Source organism: Nerophis lumbriciformis, linkage group LG35 (genome assembly GCF_033978685.3).
Source record: "Nerophis lumbriciformis linkage group LG35, RoL_Nlum_v2.1, whole genome shotgun sequence".
In the NCBI taxonomy this organism is placed as follows: domain Eukaryota; kingdom Metazoa; phylum Chordata; class Actinopteri; order Syngnathiformes; family Syngnathidae; genus Nerophis; species Nerophis lumbriciformis.
In genome coordinates this window covers 18950920-18973184 of record NC_084582.2, presented here as the reverse complement: position 1 = coordinate 18973184, position 22265 = coordinate 18950920, and the positions used below count along the sequence as shown (strand labels likewise).

Genomic DNA, 22265 nt, shown 5'->3' with positions numbered 1-22265 from the left:
ATGCTTTGCACCTGGGACGCTGTCCTTCATCGGCGACGCCAGGGCGGAGAACAGATACTGTCGGGGAACTTTATTTGGCAGGCAAATCTACTGTTAAAATGTTGGTTATCGTAGTTTTATTGAAAATGATTTGAATATTGAAAATGTAAGCAGAAAACGATTCCACTTGTTCATTCGACCTTCAAGTGTTGGTTGCAATTTATTCAAATAAGATGTGAATGGACAGAATTTCTAGGCGCAGTCAGGGCGTTGAGGGTATCTGGTTTGGTGGCTGCAGGATTAGGTCTCTGTTATTTGCAGATGATGTGGTCCTGATTATTTCACCTGGCCAAGATCTTCAGCTCTCACTGGATCGGTTCGCAGCTGAGTGTGAAGCGACTGGGATGGGAATCAGCACCTCCAAGTCCGAGTCCATTGTTGTCGCCCGGAAAAGGGTGGAGTGCCATCTCCGGGTTGGGGAGGAGATCTTGCCCCAAGTGGAGGAGTTCAAGTACCTCGGAGTCTTGTTCACGAGTGAGGGAAGAGTGGCTCGTGAGATCGACAGGCGGATCGGTGCGGCGTCTTCAATAATGCGGACGCTGTATCGAACCGTTGTGGTGAAGAAGGAGCTGAGCCGGAAGGCAAAGCTCTCAGTTTACCGGTCGATCTACGTTCCCGTCCTCACCTATGGTCATGAGCTTTGGGTTATGACCGAAAGGACAAGATCACGGGTACAGGCAGCCGAAATGAATTTCCTCCGCAGGGTGGCGGGGCTCTCCCTTAGAGATAGGGTGAGAAGCTCTGTCATCCGGGGGGAGTTCAAAGTAAAGCCGCTGCTCCTCCACATCGAGAGGAGCCAGATGAGGTGGTTCGGGCATCTGGTCAGGATGCCACCCGAACGCCTCCCTAGGGAGGGGTTTCGGGCACGTCCGACCGGTAGGAGGCCACGCGGAAGACCCAGGACACGTTGGGAAGACTATCTCTCCCGGCTGACCTGGGAACGCCTCGGGATCCCCCGGGAGGAGCTGGACGAAGTGGCTGGGGAGAGGGAAGTCTCGGCTTCCCTGCTTAGGCTGCTGCCCCCGCAACCCGACCTCGGATCAGCGAAAGAAGATGGATGGATGGATGGAAGATGTGAATGTATTGGCCATTAATTGTTGTTTACTTGCTTGTTTGTATCCATAGTTAATTAACACCTAATTCCCCTACAAAAAATAACTGGAATATAGGAAACCTTGCTTGTAGTTTCAATATTAATTTCACAGCAACACTGTTTGATATTTTTTTTTTTGCTTAAAAGTTACTGAATCGATTTCAACTCACTGAATAGTTTCGGTTGGTGTCGTTGTGAAAAAATAATATTGTCTCTGAATCGTATCAGCAATCACAAATTATGAATCACATTGTTTTTAAATGAATCGTTACACCCCTAATAACTATATAAATAACTAATGACAAACATGGAAGTATCGTTACCATTCTTTGTTACACAATGCATTGAGATTAAGTACGTGCGTTTGAAATTATACTTTCGCATTTCGAAACATCAGAATGCAGGTAGGCGCCAAAAGCTTTATTTTGAAGTGCGCACCCGGAAGTAGCTAGAGCAAGGCCTTTGTAGCTACTAGCTTCACGGCGGTAGAGTGAGAAAAAGCACACAATCACTTGTGAAGGACGGGGGAGAAATTCAGTCGCCGCTCGCCACACTTTCCCCCTCTTCTTCACCTCTTGGCGCCGTAAGATAATAGTTGTAAGGTAAGACTTTTGTGTCGTGCTCTGGACGAAAGCCTCCGGGTTTCGTGGCCTGCGGTGGCTTGAGGGCCGTTGTGCTCGGCGCTGAAGCCGCTCGCTGCTCTCTCTGGTCGGGGCTACATCACGTATGGCGCTCTTTGCAAACACCCGCGCCTGGCAGCTCTATAGTCCTCATTTAAAGGGAAATATTCCTGCCTTTTCTGCTTAGGACTCACACACAACCACAAATAAGTCGCATTTTGTACACCAGTGGCCTTAATATTTCCCCACATTCAAAGCGGCCCAAGGAACATCGGGAGGTGTTGAAATGCTGAAAATGAGAGCAGTTTGTAGGTAGTTTGTTGGAGAAGGAGACACACACCCCCTTTCATTCAAAACTTTGTCAAGAAACATGGGGGAGTTTCCTCTTTTCACTTAAAACAATTGCACACGTTCGTCGTTGTCGCCATCTCATATTCATTTTGAGTGTGGGGAGTATTTTAGGTGGATACATAATAATAAATCATATTTAAGTTATTTACAGGAGGGGATTATTGTGTGTTTTCACGCCGCCGCAGTGAGGCAATGGTGGCTCTGCGATCATGGCAGTAGTGGTTCGTCCAAGACGTCGCAGCACATTTTGTGATTTATTAACAAAAGAAAACAAAACATCCACTCTCATTCGAATGTAAATATTAATATTGAAATGGCCCAGTGTGCTGCAACATTTATGGCCACCATTTAAAAAAATCACACACTGAACAAAAATGCACACATTTCTAAGAGGCGCATTTGAGGCTTGTTTTTCAAACATGCATAAGGCTAACAGTTTTTGCAAAATAATACAAAATATATTTAAGTAAGCAAATGTTCAGCAATTTTTGAAGGATCCTATTTTTGCAGATAGAATGGATACTAAATGAGTCAAACGTATTATGCTATTAGTTTATTTCAAACATGCATAGATTTACAATGTGGTGCTACACACATTTCCAGTTTCTCATTACATGTCCGAAAAGGAGTGGGAAGAAGCAGAGCTCATATAATCCTACTCCTTTGCCGTTTCATAGCAATTTGGTACAACACGTTTGTTTGTTCACTTCCTGTGCTTAGGCTGTAACAGACAATTAAACTATAAAGTTTGAATTAACAGTTGTTGGGCTTCACATAATGAGATGAATAAGTAGTTTTTTTTTAATGATATTGAAGATGTTTATGCTACAAATGTTAATAGATATTGTTTGTAATAGATATTGAAGCATTCTCTCTGAGCACAATGAAACACATTGGATCATTTTAGTATTGCTTTCACCCAGGCGGCTGCTTTTCAGATGTGGTTAAATTGATCCTGACTTAACCCTGAATGTTCCTATCCAACTTTTAATGACTGCTGATGTTGTGTTCACAGGTGTTTGCTGTTGTTGTTTATCATTTTGGGAAACCCCACATTCATCCTTCATTCTCTACAAATGCATCAGCAGCAGGGCTGTTGTAAAAATCACACTTGTAATTTAATTTGTAAATCAAAACCAAGCGAGCTGCATCGGAAGCAAACACTTGAAATTTACTCGGGGAATCATTTGCATGATAGCCACCACATGCTTCCTCCTCGCCCTACCCATCCACAATCAAACGTCTTCGCCGGTCAGGCTGAGTTGGTTTTACTGCCCTGGGTTTACCCACTGACGGCCGACGTCACTGGCGAGACATTGCTATCATTCATCAGCTTGCAGGTGGAGAAATCGTATTTATTACTTTTCTTTTGACTTTTCTTTATTACGAGCCTGAATGTACTGTCCTGTGGCTGAATGTGTCATGTTTTGACTGGGATTATTATTATTTGATGATTATATTAAAACAAAAAACTGTCCTTCTAGGACCTTCCATGAGAGCATTGGATATTTGTTTAAAGCAGAACAATGAGAACCACAATCGCAATTCTAAGCAAGAAAATCATGATTGTCTTTTTGCGGAATCTTGCAGCTTTAATTAGCAGAATAGATGATTCAGCATTTATGATCCGTGTTTTAACTAGCTACGTCTTAAACAATGTGTAGGATGCTCCTGTCTTGTTTTTTCCTTTTTCATTGCTTGTTTATTGGAGTTTTGTGTGCACAGAGTTTCTTATGGCGTATTTCCCCATATATTAGCAGATTGTGCCATTTACATCATTTTATGTCCTGCACATTCATCACATTCTATACTTTGGGTTTTAGTAAATTAAAACAAAACAAAACAGTTTTATTAGTATTATTATTTGACTCCTTAATGTCTTGTTTTGCTTTGAAGAGACTTAATTGGTCTTCTTTATGATGTTCTTCATGAGAGGTCCCAGAAGGACCGTTGAGAAAGGGGACTTATTTTGCAGAAAAACCATGGCATGCTTGCTCACTCCACAATACGTTCATGCATGTAACGATGACAATGATGGTCAGCACACCTTGCTGGCCAGGGTAGCCGAGTCAATTCGCCCTACCCAGCGAGACTCGCTGGGGTCAGGCACAGTGAGGAAGAAGAGTCAACAGCACGTAGTTGTGATTTAACTATACAAAAAGAAAAGTTTAGATATTTAGAAAGAAGATCAGACTTTAGTGGATGCAAGTGTGTGAATCACTCACACTCTGGTCTTACTTAAAGCAATTTCAATCAAGAAAAGCAATCGTCTTTGAGCGCCATCACGTCCTTACACTTATTTTCTCTTTCATTTTTACATTAGAAGGTGGCCAACCCTTAAAAGCCCCGGGCCATGTCTGGACAGAGGAAAGGTGCTGCGGCTCGTCTGCCTAAATGTGCCTTCTGCCGAACCAGCCGGGAAAAAGAGTGCGGGAAGCTACTGGTGTCCGACAGCCAGAAGGTGGCAGCCCACCATAAGTGCATGGTAAGCACAACACAACAAGATGACCACTCATTGCTTTTAAAAATTACATTAGCTGTCACTTGTGAACATTGCTACATAGTTTTGTCCAGAGGAAATTTTATATTTTATCCTGATTTGTTTAGCTTTTTGAAAGTACTTTTTTCAACCAATTACGGTAAATAATGTATGCATGTTAGCAAACACTGAAGTTATAGCCACATTTCAGCGGCAAAATATAATTGCTTTTGACATTATCACACCTAATGGGCAGAGAAATCAATACAAAAAAACAACAATACTAACAAAATAATTCTTCAAAAGTGATGATGAGACCAATTTTATAGCTATAAGGTTATGGAAGGCAGTTATTTAGGGAAATTAATCAATCAATCCCTCTGTTTGCAATGGATGCCGTGTGGATACGGTTACCGGTAATAATGTGAGAGTCCAGTCCCTAGTGGGGCCAGCAGGGGATCTTCTTGCATGTTCCACAAACAATCATACATATACAACTCAAATGCATAAAGGGAAAAAGTGTATGCATATACAGCATTTTTTTTAATACCACTTTAAAGCTGTTAAGTGACCAAGAACACAAACTGTCATTTTTTAATCTAGCTGCTGTCACACGTACTGTACTACTACAATAATGATGAAGCATTTCTTCACCTCGCCCTCCCGAATAATTTACTTGTTTATTAAATATATTAGTCTGCATTTATTAACTTATGAATCATACTCTTTCTTCTGCTTTTGATATGTGCATGAGGAGTTGCATGGCCTTACTGTCTATGAAATGCCCATTTTGACCCATTCACCTATTTATACTACTACTTGGGGCTTTTATTGTGAAAACTTGCATAGGATGCTCGCTGAACAAACTAGAAAGCATTGACAAGCAGGTAGTCTAAATACAAAATAATAAGCTGCCATGTCAAAACAAAATACTGGGTGTGTTAAGTCTTTATTTACCGGTACTCTGTATTGTCTCATCTTGCATTTGTCACGTGTAGAATGTTTGGTATTGTTTTAGATTACCGTTAGATAATTTTACAATATTTATGGCCCTTCCCTAAAACAAATATGATCTTGAAAGACCTATTTGCACCTCCAGATTCCTGACTTTTTTTTAATGAAATGGTATGTCTTTAAAAAATAAAATTATTCATATCAAAATCTCCTCTTGCCTTTATCATTGAGGAGTAAACATGTGAATTGTTGGGGGGTTAGTTACAATTTATCTTTTCGTTTCTAAGGGCTGTTTGTACTTGATTCTGAAGAGAGCTCTGAATTAAAATACATTTTAAACCTTATCTATGATAAAGGTTGGAAAATACTAACTTTTTGGGCAGCGTTTACATGCAATATATCTTGAAATTATGTTATCTTTATAATAAAAATGTAGCCTGTCAGAAAAAAGGTGTTTGTGGTATTAACTTATTTATTTCATGAAATACATTACCATTTTTTATATATTGATGCAAACACATCATGACAAGCCACACTCTTGAATTGAGGTAATTTCACCTTTTATTCAATGGTCTTTGAACGCACCATAATTGTGTGCTGGAGTGAAAATTACTGGCCCTGCGATGAGGTGGCGACTTGTCCAGGGTGTACGCCGCCTTCTGCCCGATTGTAGCTGAGATAGGCTCCAGCGCCCCCCGCGACCCCGAACGGAATAAGCGGTAGAAAATGGATGGATGGAGTGAAAATTACCTATAACCTTCTTTGATGGTGCCACATTACCATTTTTTCACCTGGTTCCCCAAATACCGATGCTCTGAGTGTCAATTCATAAAGGTGAGATTTCATTATGTCATTGCATCTTTGTTGCGTGCTAGTGCACATATTTAAGTTATCTGCCTGTAGCCCTGTGACGATCACATCATTATCCGCAACCTATTTGGCGTTCTGGACTAAGATCGTTTCACCTTCTCAACCCATCCCAGGATTCCCCGAAATGTTTAGTATGTTTAAGCTTGACTGGAATTTTGATTTCGTTTGGAGCTGTCTATAAACATACAGCATGTTAATTACACATATTGTGTCTCGTTTATCTGTATGTCTGTACAATACAGTAAAATTGAGCATATTTAAGATATAGTTTCAAATGGTGAGTAATCATAATTATGTTATAAATTGTGATTGATCTAATTCAAACGAAAAAAATCAGCTGTTAATCTTGCTTATATTTAAGCTCTTTCAGTTTTGATTAATAATAGGGATGTGAATCGTACAACAACTCACGATTCAAATGGATTCCTATTCTTGGCGTGACTGTTCAGAATCAATTCTTGAGTCAAACCAATTCTCATAAAGTATATTATTTGGTATATAAATGATAATAAACCTTTCAAAACAAGTTACAAAAGCTCCTATTGGCTTCTGACATATAGTGTATACATGCAGCAAGTAAGCTAAAAAAAATGTCTATTTAAAAATTGATTTGTGAAAATGATGTATTGATTCGGAAGTGTATGTAAATCTATTTTTGCTAGTACCCAACAAACAATTTCATTTTTTTTTGTGTATGTGTTTTGTATGATGCAGCTTTTCTCTTCGGCCCTGGTCTCGTCACACTCTGAGAGCGAAAACATTGGAGGGTTTTGCGTTGAGGATGTGAAGAAGGAGATAAAAAGGGGAAACAAATTGGTGAGTCTTTTTCAACATTGCAGTAGCAATAGCAAAAGATTGTGGGATCTGCTCATTTTTGTAGTTTCTCATTATACTTTTTTGTGCTTGTATTGTTAAACATTTTCAGAGGACCAAATAACTGATCTATAGAGTCCAACTTTTTTTGCTGTTGATTCGTTGTGTGTACTGTGGTACAGTAGTGGCAATGTTGAGCTACAAACATTGCATGACATTGTCTGTAAAATATTTTCCACAAACGTATCCTATTCCTCTTCTTAGCTGACGTCATTGATGTAAATTACTACTAGTATGTACACTTTTCTGTCTAAACATAAGCCATACATTCAGAATCTAGAACCTGCATACCGTCCTGTGTTCGTCTAAGTCAGTGGTGTCCAAACATTTCCACAGAGGACCGAATACTGAACATTCAAAGGATACAGGAGGCCGTTTTGATATTTTTCATATTGTGCAAAAGGCTAAAACCATCCATCCATTTTCTACCGCTTGTCCCTTTCGAGTTATCCAGGGAATAATGCATTAAATATATGTAATGAAAAAAACGGCTAAACCCTTGCAGTGTTTCGTTCGTGAGTGCGTGCGCGAAACAGAGAGTACAGACTGACAAGAGGGTTTTATTTATTCTGCTAGTTACCTTGAAAAGTGTTTGACAGATATTCATCTAACTTTTAGGAAATGTTTGAAATGGGGTCAGGAACAAGTTATTACATTTTGAAGGTTGTTTTTTTTTAGATCCCTGTTGATTCAGGACTGTTTTACTATTGAGAGTTAGGGCTGAGCAGAGGTCTGTGTTCCCAGAGTGCTTTTCTAATTTGTAATTTCCCATCCATCCATTTGCTACCGCTTATCCCTTTCCGGGTCGTGGGGGGTGCTGGAGCCTATCTCAGCTGCAATCGGGCGGAATTTATAAACCGCAAATACATTTCGACCGCCACAGATAGATTTGCAGCTCCCTGTTTATACTCACTCAAAAACACATAATCTGACTGTCTTGGATGTTGCTTGTCATAAAAACTCTGTTCAGTATATGGCATTGTCACTGTGATTTGTAACACGCACAGTCTGTGACATACCACATCTCTAGATTCCCTTCTGTTTAAAAAACCAAAAAAAAACAGTTGGCAAGAAAGTCTATCTTTTTAGGGGACTTTTGGAGATTGTAACAAAAGCATGTACCGTATTTTCCGCACTATAAGGCGCACCTAAAAACCACAATTTTTCTCAAAAGCTGACAGTGCGCCTAATAACCCGGTGCGCTTTATTACGATTCATTTTCATAAAGTTTCGGTCTCGCAACTTCGGTAAACAGCCGCCATCTTTTTTCCCGGTAGAACAGGAAGCGCTTCTTCTTCTACGCAAGCAACCGCCAAGGAAAGCACCCGCCCCCATAGAACAGGAAGCGCTTCACCCGCCCCCATAGAACAGGAAGCGCTTCACCCGCCCCCGGAAGAAGAAGAAAAAACGCGCGGATATCACCGTACGTTTCATTTCCTGTTTACATCTGTAAAGACCACAAAATGGCTCCTACTAAACGATCCGGGTCATAAAAAGACGCAATCTCTCCATCCGCACACGGATTACTACCGTATTTCACAGCAACTGAACCGCACTGTGGAACGGGAGCACGTACGGTGAATATTCGCTCCACAGGGAATGAGAAGTCATCCTTCACTGTGGTTCTAGCTTGCCATGCTAACTTCCACTCATGGTGATATTCAAAAGGAAGACCTTGCCAAAAGAGACCTTTCCAGCCGGCGTCATCATAAAAGCTAACTCGAAGGGATGGATGGATGAAGAAAAGATGAGCGAGTGGTTAAGGGAAGTTTACGCGAAGCGGCCGGGTGGCTTTTTTCACGCTGCTCCGTCCATGTTGATATATGACTCTATGCGCGCCCACATCACAGATGGTGTCAAAAAACAAGTGAAGCACACAAATACAACACTCGCCGTCATTCCGGGTGGATTAACCAAAGAACTCCAACCGCTGGATATTGGTGTCAACAGGGCATTCAAATCACGACTGCGAACTGCGTGGGAAAAATGGATGACCGAAGGCGAACACACCTTCACTAAGACGGGCAGACAACGCCGGACAACATACGCCAACATCTGCCAGTGGATTGTAAATGCCTGGGCAGATATTTCTGTCACAACTGTGGTCCGAGCTTTCCGGAAGGCAGGATTCACAGAACTGCTGCACAACAACAGCGACACTGAATCCGATGATTTCGAAGAGACGGAGCCCGCCATTTTGGAAGCCACGCTAGCGCAACTTTTCAATTCGGACACCGAAGACGAAGAATTCGAAGGATTTACCGGTACGAATGAAGAATAACTTCAGAAAGTGAGCGCTATGTTTATTTTGTGTGTTGTGACATTAACGTTCGAGCAACATTACCGGTATGTTGCTATTGCTCTACACCATTTTGAATTTTACTATGTTTGTGATTGCACATTTGTACATTTTGGGACAGAGTTGTTAGAACGCTGGTTTTCAATATATTATTAAAGTTTGACTGAACTATCTGACTGTTTTTTTGACATTCACTTTAGCGCAGCGTTTTTTTGACATTCACTTTAGCGCAGCGTAGGCGCGGCTTTTAGTCCGGGGCGGCTTATTGGTGGACAAAATTATGAAATATGTAATTCATAGAAGGTGCGGCTAATAATCCGGTGCGCCTTATAGTGCGGAAAATACGGTATGCCTTTTTACCACCCAGCAACGCGTCACCCACATGTAAAACACGTAAGTCACAGGCAGCTTTGTCTTTTAATTTGTATTTCTAACTTCACAGGGCTTCCGCGGGTCATGAAAAAACAAAAGTCATTAAATTGATTTTGCGAAAATTAAGCCCTTTAAGGGGAACTGCACTTTTTTTGGAATTTTGCCTATCGTTCACAATCATTATGAGAGACAAGAACACACGTCTTTTTTTTTTCTTCACGATTTTAAAGATGATAAAAAACACTTGAAAGATGTGGCTAATGGAAGGGACCGTTGTAGCCTTCAAAGCCCTCTAAAACAATTTCCAACCCTACAGCCATATTTTATATACACAGTGCAAGTCTGGTTCCCATTTTCTTTTCGAGTTCATTTAACAATTGTACTTATTGTTTCTAAATGCTAGCACCAAGAATCCTGCCTTATCTTATTGAGCTGTTGCAGCCTTATTTTCCCAGCAGGACCCTGAGGTCTTCAGGTCAGCTCCTCCTGGCTGTCCCTAAAACCAGACCCAAAACCAGAGGAGATAGAGCCTTCTCAGTGGCAGGGCCCAGACTGTGGAACAGCTTTGCACTAGCCATTATATCCTCCCAGTCTCTGAGCCAATTTTAATCCAGGTTAAAACATTTTTACTTCCTGGCGTTCAAATCCAGTTAGGCAGGATATTTTGATTGTTTTAGTTCTTGTTTTGTAAATTTTTTATTTATTAAATTTTATTATTTTAGTTGATATATTTTGCACATCTTTTTGTCATGACTTGGTCCTGGGTGTGTGCTTTTCCGGGATGCAACGGAAAGTTGGCACGGGCGAGACTGGAATTAAGGTACATGATTTATTTAAAGACTATAAATACAAAAAAAAGGATCAAACAAAAAGCGCGCACAGTGGTGGAGAATAAACTATGAAACCAAAAGACTATAGCAAAAAAGTACAAATGAAAAGCATGCACAGTGGCGGAGAACAAACTATGAAACACAAAAAGACTATAAACATGGAACAAAAACTTACTTGGCTTGGACAAAAATAGTTGCATGAAGAATGGACATGGAAAGAATGGACAGAGAATAAGTGTGGTGAGGTCGTCAGAAAGACAAACTGAAAAACACTGAACTTAAATACTACAGACATGATTAACGAAAACAGGTGCGTGACTCAAGACGTGAAACAGGTGCGTGGCGTGACGTGACAGGTGAAAACTAATGGTTGCTATGGTGACAAACAAGAGTGCACAATGAGTCCAAACGTGGAACAGGTGAAACTAATGGGTAATCATGCAAACAAGACAAGGGAGTGAAAAGCCAGAAACTAAACAAAACATGACTTAAAACAAATGACACAATGATTACACAGACATGACACTTTTAAGGTATATTTTACTATTGTATTTTATTCATCCTTCTGTGTTACAATGTAAATGTGATAGTGCGTGCACTTGGAATTTCTTTTGTCTTTCAAATTGTTTCTTATGTCGGTACAGCACATTGGCCAACTGGGGTTGTGTTTAAGTGTGCTATATAAATGAAGAAACTCAACTGAACTATATATAATGTAATAACAGACACGTTCAATACAATATGTAATATGTTCAATATTTACTGTATTTTGATCAATTTAATCATTTACGGTACTGATTTTTTTTCCACTCATTGATTTCTGTTTCCGTAGCAGCGCACGACTGACTTCTGACATGTGTGTTCCTACTTCCGTAATCAAACACTAGTGTGTTTTATAATCATGGCAGACTTGGTAATAGACAACAGAGATAACTATTTTTGGACAAATTAGGATTTACAACCTTATACTTTTGAAGGTAAATATACTGCTGCTTATAGAAGCGAGCACGAAGGAAGAGTGAGACGTTGGAGCAGATGGAAGCCGGGAGAGGGGGATGAAAGCGATTTTGACGCTATGAATATGGAACTGGGAGCCAAGCTAATTCGACGAAAATGGATTGCTTACCCAAAATCAACAGGAAACGTCCCCGGCCAGCCGGACAAGACAAATATTCATCTTAATCAGGACATTAAAACTAGATGTTTTTCGAACTGAAATAAATTAAAGTTTTTCAGTTAATCATAACTTTCCAAAATATTGGACAATACAATTGGTATTCAGCCCACCGATCTCTTTTACGGTTGCCTTTTTTTTCCTCCCTGAAAATAACCTTGAATGCAAGTAAATGTTCGACACTATCGGAAAATATATTTATTGTGGTAAAAAAACAATTATTTAGTCTGAAATTAGAAAAAAGCAATACTTTTTTAGAAATGCATTCTGGGTGATGTTATTTTGACCTATTGCATTAAGATTAAACATTGGCAGCCACCTTTGTATTTCAATAAATATTGTGTGAAGCTTCACATTGAAGTAATTTTGTAAAGGCAAAAATCCATCTGCGACATGTCTAATGGTGCAACATGTAACATTGGGTGATTTATGGACCTAAGCACAAAATTACATAATAAAGACCACATCCTCTTTATCTCACCTGTAAGAACTCTGGGTAATCAATTCAACGTTGGGACGCTACCATGACAACTTGGACATTTAGCCGAATGGGTAATACATCTGCCTTTCACCCAAACAATGTTGGTTCAAATCCCGGAGGGACCAAATGCACCAACTATTCTTAAAATAAATTTACATCTTTAATTCATATAGTTTAATTATTACTATTACGACAAACATTTATCATTTCTATAGTCATAGTACATTTCAGTATAGTTTCCGATTTTCAACATTGAGATAACTTCTACTTTTCAAGTATTTCTATATTCAAACAATTTTACAGTTAATAAGTGACAGTCCAGTTCATAGTAAGGCCAGCAGTGGATCCTCTTGTATGTAGACAGGTTAACAGCACAGAGACATCACTAAATGTTGCATAGAGTAGTGGTCCATCCCGGGTCCCAACCTGAAACAGCTAGCGCGTCGTCCGTGGAAACTAATCTGTGGCCACCTGATAACCTCTCCACGCAGGAGAGGGGGGCAGAGCAAAAAAGAGAGATGGCAGATCAACTGGTCTAAAAAGGGGCCTATCAAAGGCTATGATGTATAAATTAGTTTTAAGATGGGACTTAAATGCTTCTACTGAGGCAGCATCTCTAACTGTTACCGGTAGGGCATTCCAGAGTACTGCAGCCCAAAAAGAAAACACTCCATAGCCCACAGACTTTTTGGGCTCTGAAAATCACTAATAAGCCGCAGTTCTTAGAACGCAGATTTTTGGCCGGGAAATAGGGTACAATACAATCAGCAAGATAAGATGGAGCTAGACTGTTTAGTATTTTATTCGTAAGTAGTAAAACCTTAAAGTCACATCTTAAGTGCACAGGAAGCCAGTGCGGGTGAGCCAGTATAGACCTAATATGATCAAACTTTCTTGTCCTTGTCAAATGTCTCGCAGCTGCATTTTGTACCAACTGTAATATTTTAATGCTAGACATAGGGAGACCCGAAAATAATACGTTACAGTAATCGAGACGAGACGTAACAAACGCATGAATAATGATCTCAGCGTCGGTGGTGGACAAAATGGGACAAATTTTAGCGATATTACGAAGATGAAAGAAGGCTGTTTTAGTAACGTGTCTTTTTCGCGTGGTGCACCTAAATTAATTTCGATCACATCTAGGAATTGATATGGTGGGGACCTTGAGATTATTTGCTTGGTGCTGCGATAGATTTAATGTTTCGTAATTTGCCACCTCAGTATAATGCATGTCTGCCCATGGCACTAAATTGTTTTTTTGCGTTTAAAATGGTTATTTGTAGGGATGTAACGGTATCAAATCTCACGGTACGATATCACGATATTAAGTCCACGCCACGGTACGATAATATTGTGATATGTCCAAAAAAATAAGGCTTAAAAATGTTACAGTGAGTAAAATGAAGTGGCAGGAATGTTAAGGATAAATACACTTAATGTCATTGAAGACAAACATAATGCTAAAATGTTCTAATCATATTTATTACTACAAACATACATTTTTAAATACAAAGAATTGTGCAGGGACTGCCACTGTTCCAAGCAAATGTTTAAAAAAAAAAGTTAGTTTTGTGTCTTTAAAGTGACAAATGTAAACATCTTTACAACTTTCAACTTTTACTTACTGAGAAGCAGTGTCCTCCACAGACATGTTTATATCAGTCTGGAAAATGCTGTTTCTCAGAAAAGTAAACTAAGAATTAAACTTTTGATAATGTAAATACCTCACAAACTGATGTTTGGTTTCGCAGGCTTCAAATATACTTTCTGGATGACAGTTAATGAGGTGGCGACTTGTCCAGGGTGTACCCTGCCCTTTTGCCCGAGTGCAGCTGGATAGGCTCATTGTTATGAATCAAATCAATGAATCAAATTTTATCACATTTGTGCTCGATTTAGTTAATGTAAACTTGTTAAACTATTCAACATTATCATCTGTCAAAGGCTTACAATTTTGTCTCTACAGGCAATTGTAAGCTATTGACTTTATATAATAACTATCTGAAGTAGAGGTGGGGAAATAATCGATTTTTAGATGCATCGCAATTATAAAATCGATTAGTAAATGTCGATAATCTATTTATTTATTGTAAATAAAGCAATGCAGACAGTTCTAAAATTTGGCTGACTTCATCGAGCCACCTCACCGAAAAATCGACTAACTCATTTATTGTAGGGCACTTACCGTATTTTCCGGACTATAAGGCGCACTTAAAATCCCTTTTTTTCCCCTCAAAACTCGACAGTGCACCTTATAACCCGGTGCACCTAATGTATGGAATAATTCTGGTTTTGCTTACCGACCTCGAAGCAATTTTATTTGGTACATGGTGTAATAAGTGTGACCAGTAGATGGCAGTCAAACATAAGAGATACATGTAGACTGCAATATGATGACAGTATGATTCAACTAAATGGATTGTGGATGGATTGTCAGCGCATTAAACATACGAGTATTAATATGGTGTGTGTGTATAAGGTAAGACATACGTATCTGGCGTTTTGTTTCGCAATATTACGGTATGCAAAAGCAACTTTTCTTACCTTCTAGTACCTGATGTGTACACCCAAGTACTTAAGCTGTTTCTAGACATTTTAAAAGGAATATAAGTATTGGGAATATCAAAAGCAAAATCATTTACAGAGGAACACTCACTCTTAGCAAAGTTCAATTTGTAACCAGAAAAAGTTCCAAAAGTGTTGAGCAGATCAACTATCTTAGGAATTGTAGATATTGGATCCGAAATGAACAGTAACAAATCGTCTGCATATAGGGAAAGTGTATGTTCCAAACCGCATCTACTGATTCCTTTGCTAAAACTAGCTGATTTTAGTGCAATGGGTCGAGGTTAAATGGCCATAGCGAACAACGGGCTCAGGAGACACCATTGACGGGTTCCCCTGCTAAGTGAAAAATATTGGGATTACATCCCATTAGTGTTTACGGACGCTTTAGGGTTAGAATATAATAGTGCTATCCAAGATATTTAATTAGACACAATGCAAAACCTTTTACTTTTAAGACTTCTAACAAATAACTCCACTCCACCCTGTCAAAAGCCAATCCATTGATACCACCAGTTCTGGTGTCTTCCCAGATGATGGGGAAAAATAATATCAAGGAGGCGTCGTATTTTGGAATAAGAGTGTCGGTTTTTCATAAACCCTGTTTGGTCTGGTGAAATGATACTTGGCATAATCGTTTCAAGTCGCAAAGCCGGTGCTTTTGCTGGAATCTTGTAATCAACATTTAAAAGAGAAATGGGGCGATATGAACTGCATTTAAATTTTACTTTACCCGGTTTTAGAAGCAATAGCTTGTGCAGTCAACTTTCTTACAATCCGGGTTCTTAGACTAACAGTATGACCCAGCGGCCTGCGGAGCTGTGGAGCCACCGCTAGTTGCAATCGAGGGGGATGCAGGCGACCCACAGCAGTTGCAAACATGGTTTTAATGCAAGCCCGACGACTAAACTAAGGGCTAAATCGTAACTCTTACCTATACATTTTTTATTTTAAAAAAAATGGTGTGCGGTGGTGTATAGTATCTAGGGCTTGAACATAACATTTACACAGATGCCTCGTGGGTCACAACTTTCTTATGTATTTTACACAATATAGCCCGCCCTCTTACGGCTTCTCGTACGTAATGATGTACGGTAATTACGTACGAACGTAACACATTACTGCACATTGGCTTTAGGTATTGTTAGCTAATAATAGCAATTTGGATAGGTAACGTTAGCTGTCACTGAATGTATATTTTATCATAAAAACATGACTGCAAATGTTTGCTGCTTCTCTTGGTCGGCTTTTGTAAGTGTGCTCGTGCTTCCTGTGCTTACATGTTGACGAGACCGGGTGAGTAATAGCCGTAAACACCAATCATTTTATTCAAGCCGGCAAAACATTTTTATTACCGGTACATAAACTTTGTAATTGTGACAAATATTGACAATTGTCAAACATATGTTCCGTTAAACCACTAATGGTAGCATTAGCTAGCCGGTGGTGTGTTTTTTTGCTTTGAAAAATGTTACTGTGAAGAAGTTGCAAACGGCACCTTTAAACTTTTATTGTGCTTTTATGCAATGTTTGCTTCATTCGCCGTAAATTAACAATGGCGATTGAAGAGAGACGGGAAGGATTAATGGAGCTGAATCTATCCATCCATCCATTTTCTACCGCTTGTTCCTCTTGGGGTGATGGGGGGGCTGGAGCCTATCCCTGCTGCATTTGGGAGGAAGGCCATACACCCTGGACAAGTTGCCACCTCATCGCAGGGCCAAAACAGACAACATTCACACTCACATACACACACTAATCTAGTAATTATAACACTCATTTTAATTACAAATGTTGATACAAAATCAGAAGAAAAGCTGGCAGGAGGGATTGGAATATTTGCGACCAGTGGCACCTTGATGCAAACGTTTTAGTGGCGTTACAATTACTAGTTGTTTTTTTCTAGTCATGAATAGCGAGGCTATGTTTTATTTATCTGTAATCATTCATTCATGTCTTGTGTCATCATTATTGTTCTTATTTTGAAAGAAACTAAAACCGCTCCATGTCCCACAACAGATGTGCTCTTCCTGTCACCGGCCAGGGGCTACTATCGGCTGTGATGTGAATTCATGCCGACGGACTTACCACTATTACTGCGCTGTAAAGGACAAAGCCCAGGTTAAAGAGAATCCATCACAAGGACTTTACTTGTAAGTGACTTTGCCATTGGACTCTGGTTTTGTCGGATTTTGTCATACGTTTATGTTCGCTCCTAAATGTAGAGTTTACTGCCGCAAACATCGAGATGCTTCCAGAGATGACATTGAAGGCAAGTTTGCTCTCTCTTTACTTTGTGCCGTAAATAATTATTTTAGAAACTATGTTAAATATGAGTAGAACGTCTCTCTGGTGTTTCGTTTCAGATGAAGAGGAAGGTGTGGCCAATGACTCAGACTCTTCGCCTCCACAAAATAGGGGAAGAGGAAGATTCGAAAGGGGGAGAGCCAAGGTTCGCGGCCAATCAGAAGACGCCCGCTCCACCTCCTCCCAGGCTGCAGATGAGGAGACTTCCTCACATGTAGGAAAACTATCATTTGCTTGGTGGGTTGACTCTCCAAATCTAGGTCTGAGAGGTGTACTGTGTTTTTGCTAGCGGGAGAGGTCACCTCTTCGGGCCAGTCCAGGTGATAGCGGCCAGCGCTGTGGCTTTTGTCATGCTGGAGATGAGGAAAATGAAATGAGGGGAGTGCTTCATACCGATAATTCCAAAAAAGTGGCTGCTCACTACAAGTGTATGGTAAGGGTGCGTGCGTGCAGTGTACCTGCATGTGAGGCTAACCTGTTTCTGCAACGCACTTCAGTCTCATCAATGTGCTGTGTTCTTCATTACAGCTGTTTTCATCTGGAACAGTTCAGCTGACCACCACATCACGGGCCGAATTTGGGAACTTTGAAGTGAAAACAGTAATCCAAGAGATTAAAAGGGGGAAAAGAATGGTTATAACAGCTTCTATATTAAATTGTATCCATTCATAATTGCCGTCAGATTTCAAACTAAAAATAATGATTTGCCTTACTTGTTGCTTTTGAAGAAATGCACGCTCTGCACCCAGCTCGGTGCAACCATTGGGTGTGAAATCAAAGCATGTGTGAAGACCTACCACTATCACTGCGGTCTGCAGGACAAAGCCAAGTACATTGAAAACATGGCACGTGGAATCTACAAGTGAGCAACACTCTTACTGCAAAAAGTATTTCTCATTCAAAGTTTAATATTTCCCACGGGTAAACTAAGCCCCAACATTTTAATTATTATTGTGCCATGTTGGTTACGAATCGTTTTATATTTTAGGCTTTATTGCAAGAACCATAGTGGAAACGAGGAACGGGATGAGGAGGATGAAGAACGAGAGAATCGCAGTAGAGAAAGAGCAGCAACCGACCATGGAAGAACACCGTCACTGCAAGTGAATGGCAACTAAGTGTGAGTTATTAATGCACTTTATACTCTTAACATTGCCTACAACGCTTTTACAGTAGAAACTAAGAGTGGTGTGTGTGTGTGTGTGTGTGTGTGTGTGCGTGCGTGCGTGCGTGCGTGCGTGTACACTTCACAATGACATTTTTAATGTGTATACTGGCAAGTTAATTTCTGTATTAAGCGAACATCGCTAGTAATACAAGGCCCAGAATGCACCACACTTGGTGTGTTATGGGCTATCTTTCTGTTCCCTGCTTCTCTGTACAGTACACTTGTTAGCGCTTATTTAACTCTTTTAGATTAAAGTTCATTAATAGTTTTTTTTTTTTAAATAAAATACTCCACAAATTTCAAGGTTATATACAAGATTAATCTGCATCTGCAGTGACTGTAAAGTGGGTCTTTGGCTCCCCATAAAACCCAACACTTTTACTGCAATTTAAGTACCGGTACAATACTGAATGCAGCTGATAGGCTCCAGCACCCCCCGCCACCCAGAAAGGGACAATCGGTAGTAAATGGATGGATGGAATACAATACAAAATTCATACATCTGAAAAAATACTTTCTGACTTCCAGTATGCAACAAATGGTACTGAGCAGTGGTTTGGTGGTTGGACTTCCTAAAGTTGTGAATGTGACGTGAGAAATGCAAAACAAGTTTTGGAAATCTTTTGAGGTTCTCCTACCCAACTGTTAAGGAGATTTAGGAATGTCAAAAAAATATAAGCAAGCAAACACACACACCAACCCTATGATGTGGCTCTTCCACATCATGTAGAACAAGAGTATGGCATTTTAAACGTATACAGTGGGGGAAAAAACTATTTGATCACCTGCTAATTTTGTATGTTTCTCCAACTTTCAAAAGATGTGAACAGCCCAGAATTATAATGACAGTTTTATTGTAACAGAAAGAGACACAATGTAGAATAAGTAACATTAAATAAAGTTTATGAATGAATTTGTATTTTATTGAGAGAAATAAGTGTTTGCATTCTGACCCCCACAGACAAATTATGTGCCCATGATGCACACAAATTACTTTTGTAACTTTTTAAGAAAATACTCTTTAAGGGGAACTGTACTGTTTTGGAATTTTGCCTATCTTCACAATCCTTATGTAAGACAAGCTTACGTGTTTTCTTTTATGCATTCTAACTAGTAAATACAAATACCAGCAATATAATTATAGAGCCCGGTCCAGTTTTGCACACATTTTCATTGATTAAATAAATGTGATGGGAATTAATTTGTTTCTTATTACAAATGCACTGTTTTTAAAGTTGCAAGTGATAAATGCTTATTTGTTTAAAATGAAAAGAAATGTGAAACTACATTATTATACAAAAAATGAAGGTGCATCAAAAATCGATTTTTAATTGAATCGTAGCTACTGTATCAAATCGTGAGGTGCCCAAAGATTCCCTCCTCTAATAATATGTAATATTTACATATTTTGCTCATTGTTATTATACGGGGGTACATTAATTTCACGAACGCATTACGGCGCTGGCTTTTCACTTTAAAAACATCACTGAATACAGGATGTTATTTTCCTGTTTAGATGAATGACTCATAATCCTCACGTAAAAAAAGGTGGGTGGACACAAGCATCTTTTTGTGTCTTTCTCGCCATTTTCAAGTTTAGGTTGGCTGTCAAAGTTTACCAATTTGTCGGATTATGTCCTCATCCTTCTGCAATCCAATTGAGGCATGATTTATAAACCAGAATAAACTTTTTTGGGCTCCAAGGCGAGATAGGATCTTACCAGTCGATTATGTCAATATAAGAGCACAAGCTAGTTACCGGTACCTCTCTGATTACGATGCCGCTATAAACAATTTGTCTGTGTTAGCGCTTATAATAAAACTATTACTAATACTTAGTTAATATTCAGGTCACAAAATATAAATAGAGTATTGTTAGCGGTGTTTGGGTGGCTATTTAGAGGGCTTTATGGGCAGATTCGAGGATCTCCCATTGACTCCATTGTAAGCAGATTTTTATTTACAAGTTAAAATGGATTTTAAAAAATACAGTCGTCCTTTTGTCTCTCATGATTGTGAACAATAGGCAAAATTCAAAGAAAAAAAACCTATTGCTCTCCACCATTAAGACCGAAATGCTGTTAAAGGATCATTGTAGACCTACACAAGACTGATATAGACGACAAGACCATTAACAAACAAAATTTGAGAAAGAGGTTACTATTTCAAATCTGCTTTGTTTTGCAGGTGTGATTGGTGGCAAACAGCATAACCTAAACGAGGGAGAGCTCTACATTTTTGTATACAAAATATCAGCCTACTCTCAAGTTGTGATTTATAATTTCCCATAAACTCTGCAACACCTCGCCTTTCCAAATACCGTAAATGGACGCACTGCATCGAAACCAGATGAGATTTTCACGCACTGGTGATACGGACCGACCATGGACTCCTATGGGACTGAAAAAGCCAAAGGTTAACTTTTACAAGAGATAGTTCTGGACACATCTTAACTAAGTGTGCTGCTGTCACCAATTAGTGCTGAATGGACTAATGTTTTAATTGTCAATTCACAGATTACTACAACTAAAGAAACAGTGCAGTTTTGTTTGTCTTATCTTAAAAAAAGATATCATGTTAGCCTTTCTTTACGGATACATAATACTTTGCTACTGTGTTATCATCGTGTATCTTTTTGAATATGTGCATTTCAGACACAAGTCCTAAATTTTCCTGGCATGCACTTGCATTTTTCCACGTTCTAAATGTGGATTTTTGTTTTTCTATTTAGCCGCGCTAAAGAGCACAGTCAAGCTCGACAGGTAAGTGGACTTGGTTTGATGTGATGTTACTTGTAATCTCTGCAAATGTATCCAATCTTTCTTTTATTTTGCAAAGTTTTGTATTTTACATGTTTGCTGAAAAGTGAGAGAAAATGTACTTGTCATAGAGCTGGTAAGTGAGAGGAATGTCACACCAGCCCAAAGTATCAGGATGTCACTGTGTATCTCTGTGAATTGACCTTACTTTTACATTCTTTCATCAGACTGAAGCTTCTTAAGCTCATCTGGAACATTCATTCTGCCTTTGTAGTGTTTTCAATAAATCAATTTGTGCGTTTCATTCATGGAAATGCACAGATATCTTTTTTCGCAAACAAGTCTTCAGTTTGACACTTAAATGTTCTGTAGATACAGGGGTAACAAAATTGAGAAACACTGCGGTAAACTAATCAGTGTAAAAAAAAATCCATGAACACAAATTCCATCCATCCATTTTGTACCCCTCTCGGGGGTGGCTGGAGCCTATTCCTCCTGCATCAGGCGGGGTACACCCTGGACAAGTCACCACCTCATCGCAGGGCCAACACAGACAACGTTCACACTCACATTCACAATTCGGTGTTCCCAATCAACCTATCCCCAGGTGCATGTCTTTGGAGGTGGGAGGAAACTGGAGTACCCGGGGGAAACCACAAAGTCAAGGGGAGAACATGCAAACTCCACACAGAAAGATCAAACCCAGAACCCTCTTATTGTGTTCTGGGTTTGAAACCCCTGTGCCAGTGTCATAACATCCATCCATCCATTTCCTACCGCTTAATCCCTTCGGGGTCGCGGGGGGTGCTGGAGCCTATCTCAGCTACAATCGGGCGGAAGGCGGCGTACACTCTGGACAAGTCGCCACCTCATCACAGGGCCAACACAGACAACATTCACACTCACATTCACACATTAGGGCCAATTTGGTGTTGCCAATCAACCTATCCCCAGGTGCATGTTTTTGGAGGTGGGAGGAAGCCGGAGTACCCAGAGGGAACCCAGGCAGGCACGGGGAGAACCTGCAA

At 39.8% G+C, this 22265-nt stretch overlaps 1 protein-coding gene across 1 annotated transcript; it reads left to right on the top strand.

Moving 5' to 3' along the window:
• Window positions 1-1592: 1592 nt before the first annotated feature.
• On the top strand, window positions 1593-21592 carry phf6 (PHD finger protein 6). The gene is made up of 11 exons (XM_061927600.2): window positions 1593-1734; window positions 4427-4588; window positions 7121-7222; window positions 17023-17156; window positions 17229-17275; window positions 17370-17524; window positions 17600-17743; window positions 17839-17943; window positions 18039-18172; window positions 18299-18430; window positions 20666-21592. The coding sequence occupies exons 2-10, from the start codon at window positions 4457-4459 to the stop codon at window positions 18426-18428; spliced, it is 1083 nt and encodes a 360-aa protein (XP_061783584.1). The 5' UTR covers window positions 1593-1734; window positions 4427-4456; the 3' UTR covers window positions 18429-18430; window positions 20666-21592.
• Window positions 21593-22265: the final 673 nt, after the last annotated feature.

Excerpts from the sequence above, each read along its gene's own strand:
- phf6 (XM_061927600.2), top strand. The coding sequence starts at position 4,457 with ATGTCTGGACAGAGGAAAGGTGCTGCGGCTCGTCTGCCTAAATGTGCC. Across the intron at positions 7,223-17,022 it reads TAAAAAGGGGAAACAAATTG|ATGTGCTCTTCCTGTCACCG; the intron begins GTGAGTCTTTTT and ends GTCCCACAACAG. Across the intron at positions 17,744-17,838 it reads CTGCTCACTACAAGTGTATG|CTGTTTTCATCTGGAACAGT; the intron begins GTAAGGGTGCGT and ends TCTTCATTACAG.